Source organism: Saimiri boliviensis, chromosome X (assembly GCF_048565385.1).
Source record: "Saimiri boliviensis isolate mSaiBol1 chromosome X, mSaiBol1.pri, whole genome shotgun sequence".
Classification (NCBI taxonomy): domain Eukaryota; kingdom Metazoa; phylum Chordata; class Mammalia; order Primates; family Cebidae; genus Saimiri; species Saimiri boliviensis.
In genome coordinates this window covers 8906793-8920585 of record NC_133470.1, presented here as the reverse complement: position 1 = coordinate 8920585, position 13793 = coordinate 8906793, and the positions used below count along the sequence as shown (strand labels likewise).

The 13793-nt window shown below is 43.6% G+C and overlaps 1 protein-coding gene across 10 annotated transcripts in view; it reads right to left on the bottom strand.

Moving 5' to 3' along the window:
• The window catches only part of FRMPD4 (FERM and PDZ domain containing 4), a 915426-nt gene that overhangs the window by 599354 nt on the left and 302279 nt on the right, over nucleotides 1-13793 (bottom strand). For 6 of the 10 annotated variants that reach the window (XM_074391530.1, XM_074391526.1, XM_074391533.1 and 3 more), the window contains exon 1: nucleotides 2529-3755. The exons of 2 other annotated variants lie outside the window; for them this stretch is intronic. Coding sequence is in view for 4 of the 8 variants with exons in the window: in XM_003920310.4 (XP_003920359.2) it covers nucleotides 2529-2569 (41 nt within the window). In the remaining 4 variants the exon portion in view is untranslated. 2 more of the 10 variants (XM_074391532.1, XM_074391528.1) reach the window with 1 other exon arrangement.

Below are 13793 nucleotides of genomic sequence, written 5' to 3'. Positions count from 1 at the left end.
TTTTTTAATGGTACTGGGTTCTTGAGGGGCAATGTGAATTCTGATTTTCCCATGATTACAAGGGCATAGATTCTGGAAGTAGTTAAATGTAGACACTTTAAAAAGTCAAAATATGCAGTTTACTTATTCCAGTGTCGATTAATATTCTCTTGGAATTCTCTGTAATTACACTGTCTTTACTCACAGAGCACTAAGCAAATATCACTTCCAATATATGCTTTCTGAATTAACATTTAGAAACTCAAGTTTGCAGGAACCAAAGGCAAGGCCAAGACCCAGGGTAACTACATGTGTTTGCCTCTAAACCAAGAGAATTTTAAGCACTCAAGTAACCACGCTGATCAAAGCTAAATCCTTTAGGAAGATTATCCATTCTGAAATCAGGAAAATCCTGCAGTATAAGCACTTTTATACTTCACCTTTGAGAAAAGAACTTGATTTCTGTAACAGTGTTTAAAACATATACAAGATTTTCTTCCTCCCAAGGCAGAAACAAGCAACTGCAAACATGTGTTTTTACATGCCGATGACCCTCTAAAGGTATTTCTATCTCAGCTTAGGGACCATCCTTGTGCTCACACTGAGGAAAAGGAAGAATGCTATGGATGGAAGACTTCTTAATCGGCACATCAGCTCAGAACATTTGCACCGTCTGTCTTTAGAATAAACACTCTACTGGATCACATCAAGGATAGAAAGTGAAACTCACACTCATTTACTACATTTTAAACTCTCTTTAAAATAAGATACTAATCTCCCCACAGCCTGGCTTGAGTTTTGCATAAAACTCAGATTTGTGAATATCAGGTAAGCATCCTAGAATTTAGTAAAAAGAATATAAAACATCTTTTCAGTGACACAGTCCTCTCCAAAGCTCCTAAGTTTAAGGACGAAATCAACGCTCTAGATGTTTTGTTAATCTGTTTTTAGCATCTGAGGCCACCATCCTAGTTACTTTGAACTATACTGTTGGTTGAACTTCTCTTTCCCTTTAGCCGTATCTCTGTCCATCACACAGAGGGTACCACTCAATCTCTAAACTTGCCCACAGCTGCTTCATTATTTGACAGCTGTTTAGAATCTAGCCCGAGGCAGAAGCATGCAGGAAGTTAATAGAAAAGTGGTGTGAAGCAATGGTCCTCTATGAGATCAGCTTGAAAGCAAACAATTTGCCACACCACATTCATCCACTGCTTAACACATCAGTCTTCTGATCTGCACGACAACACCTCTTCCTCAGCTGCTCTAAGACAAAGGTATTTACCCATCAACTGTATATCTCCAGTCTACCTAGAGTAAGTTGTGCTGGGCCCGTCTCCCTGGGGAAATCTGCTTGTGGCATGAAGACTGGCCCATGTTAGCAGAGAGGGAAGGTGGAGATGGGCAGGAAGAACAAAGACCTGCAGATGTAGGAAAGAATGGCAACATCCAAACATAACCTTCCTGAAGTGGTCTAAATGGAATTTAATAAAACAAAATCAATGCACATTTCTGCCTCGGGATATTGGAAGCTGCTCATCCCTGCCTGATGCAATCAACACATCTCACTCTGATACTCAGGACTGAAGGAAAACCTGGGATTATTCTGTCCATATTGCAAGTAAGTTTTTTAAGCTACATCCTGGAAAAACCCACTGTCTACCTCCTATGTCCTGGTGGTAACTGCTATAAAGAGCTCCAGGGGCAGGAAAGGTTGGGCACGGTTTCCTAAGACCTGTCCTATCTGGCTCTTTCCAGTTAATGCCACACAGCAAGAACCACAGACCTTACTCTGGCTCCAGTGAAGACTTTGGAAGCATAAGCAGGGTAGAAGACCCGGAGGAGTGCTCTGGCCAGGCAACACCTAGATGGCCCAAGTGTGGAAATGTTCCTCCTTTATCAGTACTATTCAAGAAATCTGTCTGAATTGATGATTTAGTTGTAGATACTGTTTTAACAACACGGCCACTTAGAAGAAAATTTCTAAATCTTTCAAGGCTTAAGAATATAGTTACGGGGAAGAAAAAAAAAAAAAGTCTTTCTTTTCTATCTCCATGCCTCACCATCTAGGTCACCACTGGGAGCACCTGGTCAGCCTAGGAGCTGACTTTGTGGGGATGTGGAGGTTTAATTTAGGAGTTGGGGGAAGAGCGGCACTTTTGGTCTCTTGAAAGGCAGGCACCCAAGCTCCAAGCACTTCTGGCTTTCCCTAGCAGTAGTAATGACAACCACCTTCTCTTAGCCCTGAATTATACATGGGACCCCAAGCACTACTGGGGCTTTTCCTTAGGGAAAACAAACTGTCGTGAATATCGGTGTGTTGGTGAGGGCGTGTGTGTACCTCTCTGTGTGTGGTCTACACCCGTGGCTACACAAGCCTCACCAGTCAGAGAGAAATAAGTTGAACGTGGCAGCCCCTGGCCACTTCGTTTCATTCTTATCTTAAACCCCGCCGCGCTTTCCAGCTTTTGCTTCTACCCAGCCTCCCGAAAAATAAGGTACCAACTTGCAGCGGCCCTGAGTGCAAACGGAACCCGCGCAGCCCCTACCTCGAGAGCTTTGCAATCTTCACAAAGCTGAAGACATCCATGCAGGCAGCCGGGGACCCCCGAGCGCGACAACTCCGTCGCCCCTTCTCACGCCAGCAACAGCAGCCTCGGCAGCCCCATGGCCAGGACCTCAGTGCGCCTGGGGCTCGAGTCGCGGCGACAGCGGGTGGCGGCGGCGGCCCGGGAGAGCCTGCACCTGGAGGCGGAGGCTACTACCCCCCTCCGGCCGCGAGCTGCGTGTGCATCCCAGAGCAGGACCATTGATGGGCACCCGCGGCAGGAAAACTCAATGGAGAGGGAGCCAGGCAGGGCGCGAGAGGCGGGGGCGGGGAGCGCGGCCCGGGTCTCGCGCCCCGCCCCGTGCGCTCTGGCCCGGGGGACAGCTGGGCGTCCAGGGAAGCGAGGCCTGGGCGAGAGGCGCTGCTCTGGCTTCCCGGCTCTCGGAACCCCTTGCTCCGCGCCCGGAGGAGCGCAGACGGAGCCGGGAGGCGGCAGGCGAGCTGAGCACACGCGCACGCACCCCTCGCAGCACTGCAGCTGCCTCCCTGCCTCCTTCCCCAAGCCAAGTCCCGACTCCTCTCCCCACCCCCACCCGCCCGGGGGGAGGGGGCACTCTCCTGTTACCCGCTGCGCGTGCCTCCAGATCTGAAGGATCTGGTCTAACAGCACACTGGAGAACTGTGAAGGCTACCCCTCCTTCTCCAAGCCGAAAGAGAGCCGTGCAACCGCAGGTTGCCTAAAGCCTCGGTTTGCTCCGTAAACAAAACTAGCAATCAGAAGGAGCAGGGATGATTGAGGCTGGGTCGTTTGTCAAGGGAAAGAGAAGGAAGATGCCCGGCGCAGCGGGTTCGATCTGGGGAGCGCAGAGTTCCCACTGCTTCTCCCGAACCGCGTTGGCGAGACGTGACCACTGGGATGGCTAGGAAGGTGTGTCTTTGGACAGCAGCACCGCGGGAGTGTCGGCCAAATAAGAACCCGAGGCATTTGCGGGTAGGGGGATGAACACAGCTGCTCCCTCCTTGAGGGGCATAGAGCGGAGGGTCCCAGGAGCCGGTGATGCGGGGGCTAATTCTAAGCCGGCTCGGAATCTAAGGGAAGAGGAGGATGAGAATGGGGTCTGGCATGCAGAGCGAGCTGCTTTTGCAAACTGAGCCGTGGGTGAAGGGAACAAGGAAGAAAAAAACAAAACAAAACCTTGCCCGAGAAGCAAAAACACAGAAACATAAACACTCACCTTAGGCAGAGTAAACTCCAAGTTGCAGCCATCTAGAACTCCTCCTAGCCTTCTCTTTTACATAATTACCTTGGATAATCAGCCCTGTTCAATTTACTCAGTTCTACCTCCTGGGAGGCTCAGGCTTCATTGGGCCCCCTTTTCCTCTTCCTCTTGGAGTCTCAAGGCCTCTTCTCCACAATCCTTTAAAATTTCCCCCCAGACTGTGAAGGTCAGCTGGCCGCACTAAGTGTGTGCTCTCCCACGGGCAGCGTTCACCTGGCGGCAGGGCCACCGCAAAGAACAGAGAGCACCCCCAGAAACGTTGGAAGATCCAGCCAGTGCTCCAGTCTAGCTCTCTGAGGGGATTAAGAAGGAAATAGGTTTAAAGTTCCCACACTTCGGCTTCTCTCCTGGTGTGTCGTTAAAGTCTTCAGTATTCAAGCCTAGTACTAACGCATTGTAACGTTGTTGTTGTTTTTTTAAAGCATTTCTTTCAAAAACAGAACATAAAATAAATAGCAATCTGCAAAATCTAAATGACATAAAACTCAGGCATAAAATTACATTTTTTTGAATACATAGTTAGCAATTTTCCTGCAGCTTCTTTTACACAGGCTAGTTTAATGGCATGAATACAGTTACTATTCAAGGATCAGAAGAGGGGAGAGGGACCTTGGCTTTTGAACTCTATTGTTTGTAAATATAGTTTGGGTCTGCACTGTGCTTTGTAATTTTTAAAATATATATATTTTTTGCATTGGAGTCTCATAGCAACCCTGTCATATAAGTAAGGCAGTATGTTTAGAAAAGAGAAATCTTTTATTTTTATGTCTTAAATCTATTCTCAACATATGAGACAAAGAGATGGTTGTGTGTGTGTGTGTGTGTGTGTGTGTGTGTGTTTAATATAGATCACATCATGTTACTTGTCTGATCTAAACTATGCAGAAGCTGTCCATTCTCTGTCAAGCTAAAGTTGCACTCCTGCAAGGACCAGCAAGACCCTAGGTCCCTCATTCTTTGATCTCTCTTACCTCAACTATTACTGCCCACCTCCCTCTCCCCTTTTTCTCTGTTGCTCCTCATCCCCCACCCTGAGCCCTGCCTCCCACCCACACATACATTCACTGGGCTCCAGCAATTCTGGCCTCCTTGCTGTTCTTCAAACTCTACAGGTATCTTCCCACCTTAGGCTCTTTGCAATGGTTGTTCCCTCCACCTGGAATGCTCTTCCCTGGGATATCTGCATGGCTGGCTTCTCCACCTTGTCAAATCTATGCACCAATACCATTTCCAAAAAGCCCCCTCTAAAAAGCCTGTTTAAAATTGCAAAAGGTTCTCACATCCTGGACTCTAAGTCCCTATTAACTGTTTTATTCTTTTTTCTTGTTTCCATAGCACTTATCACCCACTAGCACATTATATAATTTATTTTTATCTTTAGGATTTTTTTTTTTTTGTCTGAATCTCCCTCTGGAGCTCCACGAAGGCAGAGATCTTTGTTTTGTTTTGTTTTTGTTTTTCATTGATGGATCCCCAATGCCTAGACCACTTCCCCAGATGTAGAAGGAACTTAAGAAATATTTGTTAAATGAACAAATCGTATGCCCATTGGAGTCACAGCCAAACCAAAGCTGGCCAAGCATCCCCAGTGAGTACTGATCTCTGTATGACTTCATGGCCTATATCTATCCCTCTCGCTACCCATCCACGTACCCAGCATCCTTCAACCTCCTTTGGACTGAGTGTTAATGATGGCAACAAAGGCCTTCTTAGATTCTCTAGTTATTTTTTCCCTTTACCTTTTCTATCTTTCCCCAAAGAGAGTTGTCACCAACATGTTCCCATTCCCTCATCTCTGAGTCAACATCTGGCAGCACAATACCACCTCATGACTGGAAAAACGGGATAAAACAGTGCCTTTGAAGAATGTGTTTTGAAAAAGTGCTTCCTTCTGAGAACGGAACAGTTGGGATGCTCTTTTTAAAAGCATAACTCTATTTATCAAGAATTATTCCAGATACCAAATAGCTAATTATTCAACAGTGAAAGTGACAGGAAATAGACATTGTGTTTACTGAGAGAGAGAGAGAGAGAGAGAGAGAGAGAGAGAGCGCCTCCCTTCAAGACATCTGGTCTACCTGGAACAGCTTGCTGTTGGCCTTCTCCCTGTGCCAATTTGTGCGCTACTGTTATGAATGGTGCAGATGCCATCTCTCCACAGCATAATAGCTACCAAGGGAAATAACTGACTGCTAGAGGTCTTTACACACCTCTCATATAGTAATTATCTAGTATGTTTTCTAATGGATTGATACTGTTTTCTAAAGCAAAGAGATTCCACCCCTCCTCCTTTGTTTCTCATTAATATAACAATGGAAGAACAAGGTAGCCCTTGAAACATACTAACACAGTGAGATTTTTATCTTTAAGCCATCTTGGCAGAGGGGCAGAGATTGAAGTAGTTGGTCTCTCAGCTCTGTCCCCTCTCTGTGACAGGCATATGCTGCAAAGGTTAGGATAGATTTGTTTAGCATGAAATAGATCTGCCTAAAACAAAAGCCGAAAAGTGGAATCCTGAGTATATATGTGGTTGTCTGAAGTTCTTATCAACCTGGATAATCTTTTTTTTTTTTTTTTTTTTTTTTTGAGACGGAGTTTCGCTCTTGTTACCCAGGCTGGAGTGCAATGGCACGATCTCGGCTCACCGCAACCTCCGCCTCCTGGGTTCAAGCAATTCTCCTGCCTCAGCTTTTGTATTTTTAGTAGAGACGGGGTTTCACCATGATGACCAGGATGGTCTCGATCTCTTGACCTCGTGATCCACCCGCCTCGGCCTCCCAAAGTGCTGGGATTACAGGCTTGAGCCACCGCGTCCGGCCCGACCTAGATAATCTTTAAGGCTCCGTCTAGATCTTGTAGGGATTTACTAATCAGAAACTGAATTATCCAACCTTGAGAATCTACTTAATTTGCTTTACTTAGGCTCAAGTGACATTTGGTCATTTCTGAAAACCAGACACACTTTCAAACACTCTTGAGAGTACTCATGAATAAAAGATTCAGGGTCACGAGATCCAGAGAAAGTCCTATAACCTCTCTGAGACTCAGTTTCCTCAGGTGTAAAATGGAAATGATAATACATCTCTACCTTATACAAAATGAGCACTTAAAGTTGGGCACCAGTTTACAGTTGGCTACATATGAATTGAGGCACATGAACGTTAGCTCTAGAAGGATTTCCGCAACTGTCTGCAGACTTCACAGTACTGGTAGGAAAAGTTTCAGCCTCTAAAATGACTACTTTGGAGGCCCAACATTTGCTTTGATTAATCAGAGGTGGGCACTTTTGCCTCAAAATCAAACACTTTCTTGCCTGGGCTGTTATTAAAGCCCTAAGCTGTGGTATCTTTTATGCCCTGGAAGATTCTCAGGAGGAAGCATGAGGAATTTCTTCATTATTGTTAAGGCCTTATCTAAAGCTGGTGTTAGCAATCTGCTATTGGGCCAGATGTTCCAATATAGGATGGCAGCTGAGGCTTCCTTTGCTGCAAATTACGGTAGAGAGTCCCAAGCAGTTCTCAGCTGGACTATAGCATCTCACCCATCTGGTCTCAGTCCTGAAAACAGAAGTAAATAAATAACAGCAAGGTATCCATTCAATCAACAAATATTTATGGACTGTCTCCTATGTACCAGGCACTGGGAAATAGACTGGGCAGCAAGGCAAGTCTCTGCTCTCATAGAACTTATATTTTAAAGAGGAGATAGATGACAAACAACAAAATCAGAAATTGTCATGAACAAGAAAATAGCAGATAGCAATGTGCAGAGAATTAAAATTCTTCTGATGGAAAGGGAGTGGCTAGGAGGCTATTTGCTATTCAGTGGTTCAGGAAGACTTCTATAAGGAGGTGACATTTAAACTGAAATATAAAGAACTGTGGGGAACACTCCCGTGTGAGACCCCTAAAAGGCGTGAGTCTCACTATACGGTGAGTTTGATCCCAAACACAGTTTCCTACTGGAGGCAGTCGAGCTATCCGGAAATATAGGAAGAAAGATGAATGATCAGTTTCTAATATCAACCACAATATCATTTGGGCCTAAAACTATGCGTTGCTGTTAGACCGAGTAACCCCCTACCAGCAACCGGTTCCTGCTTTTAACCTTTTTATGACTCTCTAAGAATAAGTTTTAACCTTTTCTTTACTTACCTGACTGCCTAATGGTTTAACTGTCAGGATATTTGCAAAGCAAATGCCACCATAAGGGATGGCTTTGATTCCTGACTCAGGAGATTCCTGAATGGGGAAGTTGAGTTAAGTTGAGTTAGGAGTAGACAAAGGAGAATCCGGTTAAGAGATATTCTGATGAGCAAAACCAGAAAACCTTTTCACATCTCAGTTCTAAAACAAGATCAAACCGGAGATACCTGCAGCCAGGAGGAATAATGTCTGGATGCAAACAAGCTTTGTGATTACAGGAAATTCTGTTACTTTTTACAACCACTGATTGCATATCTGACTTCTCTATTGTATAGGCCATGTAAGGTATACATTTGCATTTCCTCTTGCAACCATTGTGTATCTGATTTCTCTCTTGTATAGGCCATGTAAGGTATACATTTGCATTTCCTCTTACTATGACGTAGACCAAAGCCAAGAAAGTGTATTTATTCCTGGCATTTGAAAAATAAAATTTGCTGTTTAGGCACAGCCTATCAGCCCTCCAGACGCCTCGCTTTCTCTCTCTCTGTCTTTATTATTTTCTCAGGCGCACTCCCTCTTCTAGGTATTGGGACCCTCTTGCAGGTCGAGAGACACCCGGGCAGACGTGCCTACCCGCCCGGACGGTCCACGACAAAGAACAGGAAGGAGGCTGCCATGCAAAATTCCTATGGAAGAGCATTCCATACAGAAGGAACAACAAGGATAAAACAAGGATGAAGCCCTTGAGGCAGGAACAATGATTGTATGTTTGAAGAATCAGAAGGCAAACAGTGTGACTGAAGAGTAATGCATTAAATGAAGTGAGAGTGAGTGAATTTGCAGGGCAAGAAGGGTGAGATCACATGGGACACAGTACGCCAGTATCAGCTGTCTGACTGGTAAAGTAAGATGGGAAGGCATATGAGGATTTTTAGCATGGAAGTGGCCAAATCTGACTTATGTTTTGAATGACCACTCTTGAGGGAAAAGAGTGTGAGGGCAGGGAAATTACTGATTTAGGAGCCTGCTGCAAGAATCCAGGCAAGAGCTGGCAGCAGCTCAGAGAGGACATGACAAGTAAGTGGTGAAAAGCAGTCAGGCTCAGGATATGTTTTGAACAGGAAACGGTGATGGGTTAGATGTGCGCAGTAAAGAAAGAGAAGAATAAGAGAAAACTAATTTATTTGTATTATTTATGAAATACACTGGTTTGATCACATGTGGTGACTCATGCCTATAATCCCAGCAGTTTTTGAGGCTGAGGTGGGAGGATCACTTGAGCCCAGGAGGTTGAGGCTGTACTGAGCTGTGATCATGCTACTGCACTCCAGCCTGAGCAAGAATGAGACTCTGTATGGGGAAAAAAAAAAAAAAGAAAGAAAGAAAGAAAAGAAATACCATGGTTCCCTTCTCCAGATATAAAACATACAAAAACCAGAAGGGTTTGGCTGGGTACACTGGCTCAGGCCTCAAATCCCAACACTTTGGAAAGCTGATGTGGGAGGATTGCTTGAGGTCAGGAGTTCGAGACCAGGCTGAGTAACATAGTGAAACCCCGTCTCTAAAAGTTAACATAAAATAAAATAATTTTTTAGTCCTCTGCCTTTCCTCCTGTTCCTCTTAATAAACTCCAATGCTCTGAAAGCGAACCCTCCTATGATTCTCCTCTCTCTTGCCTGCTCGAGGCCCTCATTCTAGCACTTACTGTCTCTTTTTCCTATATCAGTGTTTTATTTTTAATTTTATGCTAAACTGTTGGACCATTCCCATGTGCATTCAAACATGATGCTCTTTATCCAATCTTTAAAATATCTCCTAACTCCCACCCCATCTCCTGTCAGCTAAATCCCAGTTTTCTGCTTGCCTTTATGGCAAATCTCCAAAAAGTTCTCCATTTGCTATCTCCTACTGTATGTTGAACCTATTCCATCCATGATTTCTTTTTAACCCTTACAGTCAGGGTACAAGTTGATACCCTACATGGAAACTGTTCTTGTCAGTGGAACCAGGAACTCCACGTAGCAAAATCCAACAGCCAGTGCTCAGTCCCTATCGACACAGCTGACCATTCTCTCTTCCTTGAAATATTTTCTTCACATGTCTTCGGGGACACCACACTCTCGTGATTTTCTTCCTTCCTTGCTGTTTGCTTCTTCTCAGTATTTTCTTTGTTACTCTTCTGTCACCGTATGTCATCTTGCCAACCTCCAAACACTGGAATGTGCCAGAATTCCGCTAGAGTTTCTTCTCTTTAAGTATCTCCGCTTACTTCCTGGGTGACAACATTGAGTTTTATGATGCTTAATATTATCTATACGCTGACAAATCCCACATTTTTATCTCTGGCCTAGATCCAGACTACCCACTCGACATCTCCATCTAATGTCTAATAGGCGCCTTGAAGTTAACACAGCCTAAAACTAGTTCCCACAGAGAAGACTCCTGCATATAGTCTTTTCCATCCCTGGAAATGCCAATTCCATCCTTCTAGTTGCTTAGCTCCAAAATCCAGGAGCCACTTTTAACTTTTTTTTTTTTTTTTTTTTTTTTTTTTTTGAGACAGAGTTTCGCTCTTGTTACCCAGGCTGGAGTGCAATGGCGCGATCTCGGCTCACCGCAACCTCCGCCTCCTGGGTTCAGGCAATTCTCCTGCCTCAGCCTCCTGAGTAGCTGGAATTACAGGCACGCGCCACCACGCCCAGCTAATTTTTTGTATTTTTAGTAGAGATGGGGTTTCACCATGTTGACCAGGATGGTCTTGATCTCTTGACCTCGTGATCCACCCGCCTCGGCCTCCCAAAGTGCTGGGATTACAGGCTTGAGCCACCGCGCCCGGCTAACTTTTTTTTTTTTTTCCTCCTAAACCTCAACTAAAACTGATCATCAAATCATTCAGACTGACTTCCAAAATAGATCCGCATTATTTATATATCCTCCCAATTCCACCACAACCACTTACATTCAAGCCTTCATAGTCTCTCTCCTGGATAATTGCAATGGCTTACCAGCTGTTCTCCCTGCTTCCCTCATTGCCCCTTCTTTTATTACTTTTCACCTTGTGTGCATGTCTTAATATTCTATACGCTGGGAGAGGGACTAGGAGTTGGAGAGCCAGAGAAATTAGTTTCAAATATCATCATTTTCATCAGTATTCAATAAAGAGATGAATCATTACTGTACATTTGTAAGTTTTGAGTTTTCGAAACGTTTTTGTTCCTTTATATCTGGAAATAATCCTGTAAGTTATAGAGGAAACTTATTATTATCCCATTTTAGGGATGACAAAAGATGAGACCAGAAAAACTGAGTGATGACAATAATTCTTACTAAGTATGAGGATTATTATATTATAAGAAGCATTGTTTCCTGGGGATTTATCTAGCATCATAAAGGGAACTTTCGAATACAGATTTGTGGAATCAAAATGTCTAAAATTCTACCAGTATAATTCAGTTTATTTCTCTCATATTTGATTGTTCTAAGGGAGATTCAAAAAAATCTTAAATGCCATATGGGGCATAAGAAAGAGCAACAGAAAGGCACCACAATTTCTTGGTACGATTCCAAAATCTGTAAATACAAGTGACCCTAAGAAATCATTTCACTTTTCTTACTGTTAACTTCCTCATTTGTAAGCTTTATAGGTTAAAATAAATGTGCATGTCCTTTTCTCATTTCCTTCGCCTTCTCATGCAATGCAGATACACAAGGGAATCTTCCTAAGGACCAAGAGATGTATAATAGCTTGAGATTCCATCTACGTTGGTAATTCTGTAATCAAGAAGACTATGTTCTATAGGAACAAATTCAATATCACAAACTTTTGCCAGTCAACTGTATATCTATAAAATAGATAATGATTAGCTCAGCCCCCTAGCAGCTGACCTTTATTCAAGGTTAAGAATGACATTTGCTATATGGGCCTTTCCCTAGGCCCTATTAGGTCACTTAACTTCCTTTCTTTCTTTATCTCCACCCTCCCTCACCCCTTCTGCTCACGCACATACCAAAAGTCTGCCAATGTAGGATTATAATTACTGCTTTCCCACTGAATCTCCTCTTGTCTGATGAGGTATGGAAAGGCACGGGGAAGAGGTCATTTAGAAGATTCTGCAAGTGTATAATTTTCAGACTATGAATTCTTAATGTGACATACCCTGTAACAATATTTTGAATTCTTATGCAACATTCACAAAACCTATAAAGCTTCATATTTGTCTGAGACATATTTTAATATTTCAAACTCATTTTAAACCTTTCAGATCTGGACTCACTTTTATGCTGTCTTTCTGACATAATGTTCCTTCACCTTGGCCCCCCGACTAGACAAAAACTAATCAAGTCATGTTGAATAACAGCACTTCTGCTTGATGGATAAATTGCTCTAGTCCTGAAGACTATTATGAGGGTGAACTTTAAGGAAGATGTATGTACAAAAACGGCAGACTTGAGATCAGTTATTTCAGGTTTTTGAAGTCTCATTCATAAATTAATTTATTATTTTACTTATTAATTCATTCAATTAATATTTATTGAACATCCACCATATGCCATCTACTATATACTAGGCATTGTGGAGAGGGAATCGAGATAAAGACTTGATGCCTGTCCTCAAGGACTGTAGCACACACTGGTGCCTACTCTTTTCATGTGGAAATGAAGTTTCTTCTAAAAACCACCTGAGGACCCACTTCCCATCCAGCATCCAGTACTCCCTTCCTCCTTACTGCTTCCTGTCTCTAAATGAGGTCATCAAGCCTTAAGCTATATTTATCATCTTGCAACCATGAAGCAACAGGCATGAAAATCAAAAGTCAAAGTGTTGAAAACAGTGGAGTAGAAGCCAGGGGGCTTGGCCCTGGAATGTATTGTTAAGTCAAAGAACAACTTAGAATGTTGTCCTTCAGATTCCCATTTTATGAGATAATTAATCTCCCCTACCCCTGCCTTCTCTCTCTCTCTCTTTCTCTCTTCCTCTCTCTCTTTTTCCATTTAAGCCAAAGATAATCAGGTATTTTGTTACTTGCAGCTGAATGAATGCCTAATTGATGCAGAGGGTTAACAATTAGTTGTGAGAGGGTGGAATAATATTATTTCTCAAAAACCTATAGAGAGATTTAATAAGGCAACCATATAAATAAATAGAGTATAAGATAGATAATCATTATGGTGCCCCACATTGGTATAATGCTTGAAAGTTTAGAAAGGTTTCTGCATATGTCATATCAGGCTTTACAATAATCCTATGGGGCAGGAATTATTGCCTCTAATTTACAAATAATAATACTGAGGTCCTAGGAAGTTAAATGATTTTCTAGAGACCAAACAACAAGCAAACTGAAAGTAGAAGTCCTCAAACACATGTATCCTAATTTCCAATTTACTAAGTTTTCAACTATAGCAGAGCTACCTCACTCGGCATAATGTCCATGGGTCTGAGCAAACTGTGAGAGGTGGAGATAAGAGGATGGCTAGCCATGAACGATGTTCAAAGGAAGGAGCTATACTGAGCCTGGAAATAGGAGAAGCCTCCCAAAGAAGGGGAGCTGATATAGTTTACCTGTGCTACCACCCAAATCTCATCTTGAATTATAGTTTTCATAATCCTGTGTTGTGAGAGGAACTTGGTGGGAGGTGACTGAATCATGGGGCCAGTTACTGTGCGACCCGCAGAGACCCTTCCCGAAATAATTCAGTCCAAGGAACCGCTGGGCCGAGTCCAGGTTTATTGGGGTTTACGGGCAACTCGAGCGGGAGAGGGAAGAGCTGCACCCAGCAGCTGCCGGAGAGGGTTTTTATAGGGAGGGGGCCCGCGTAGGTGGGGTGTCGTGGAGTGAT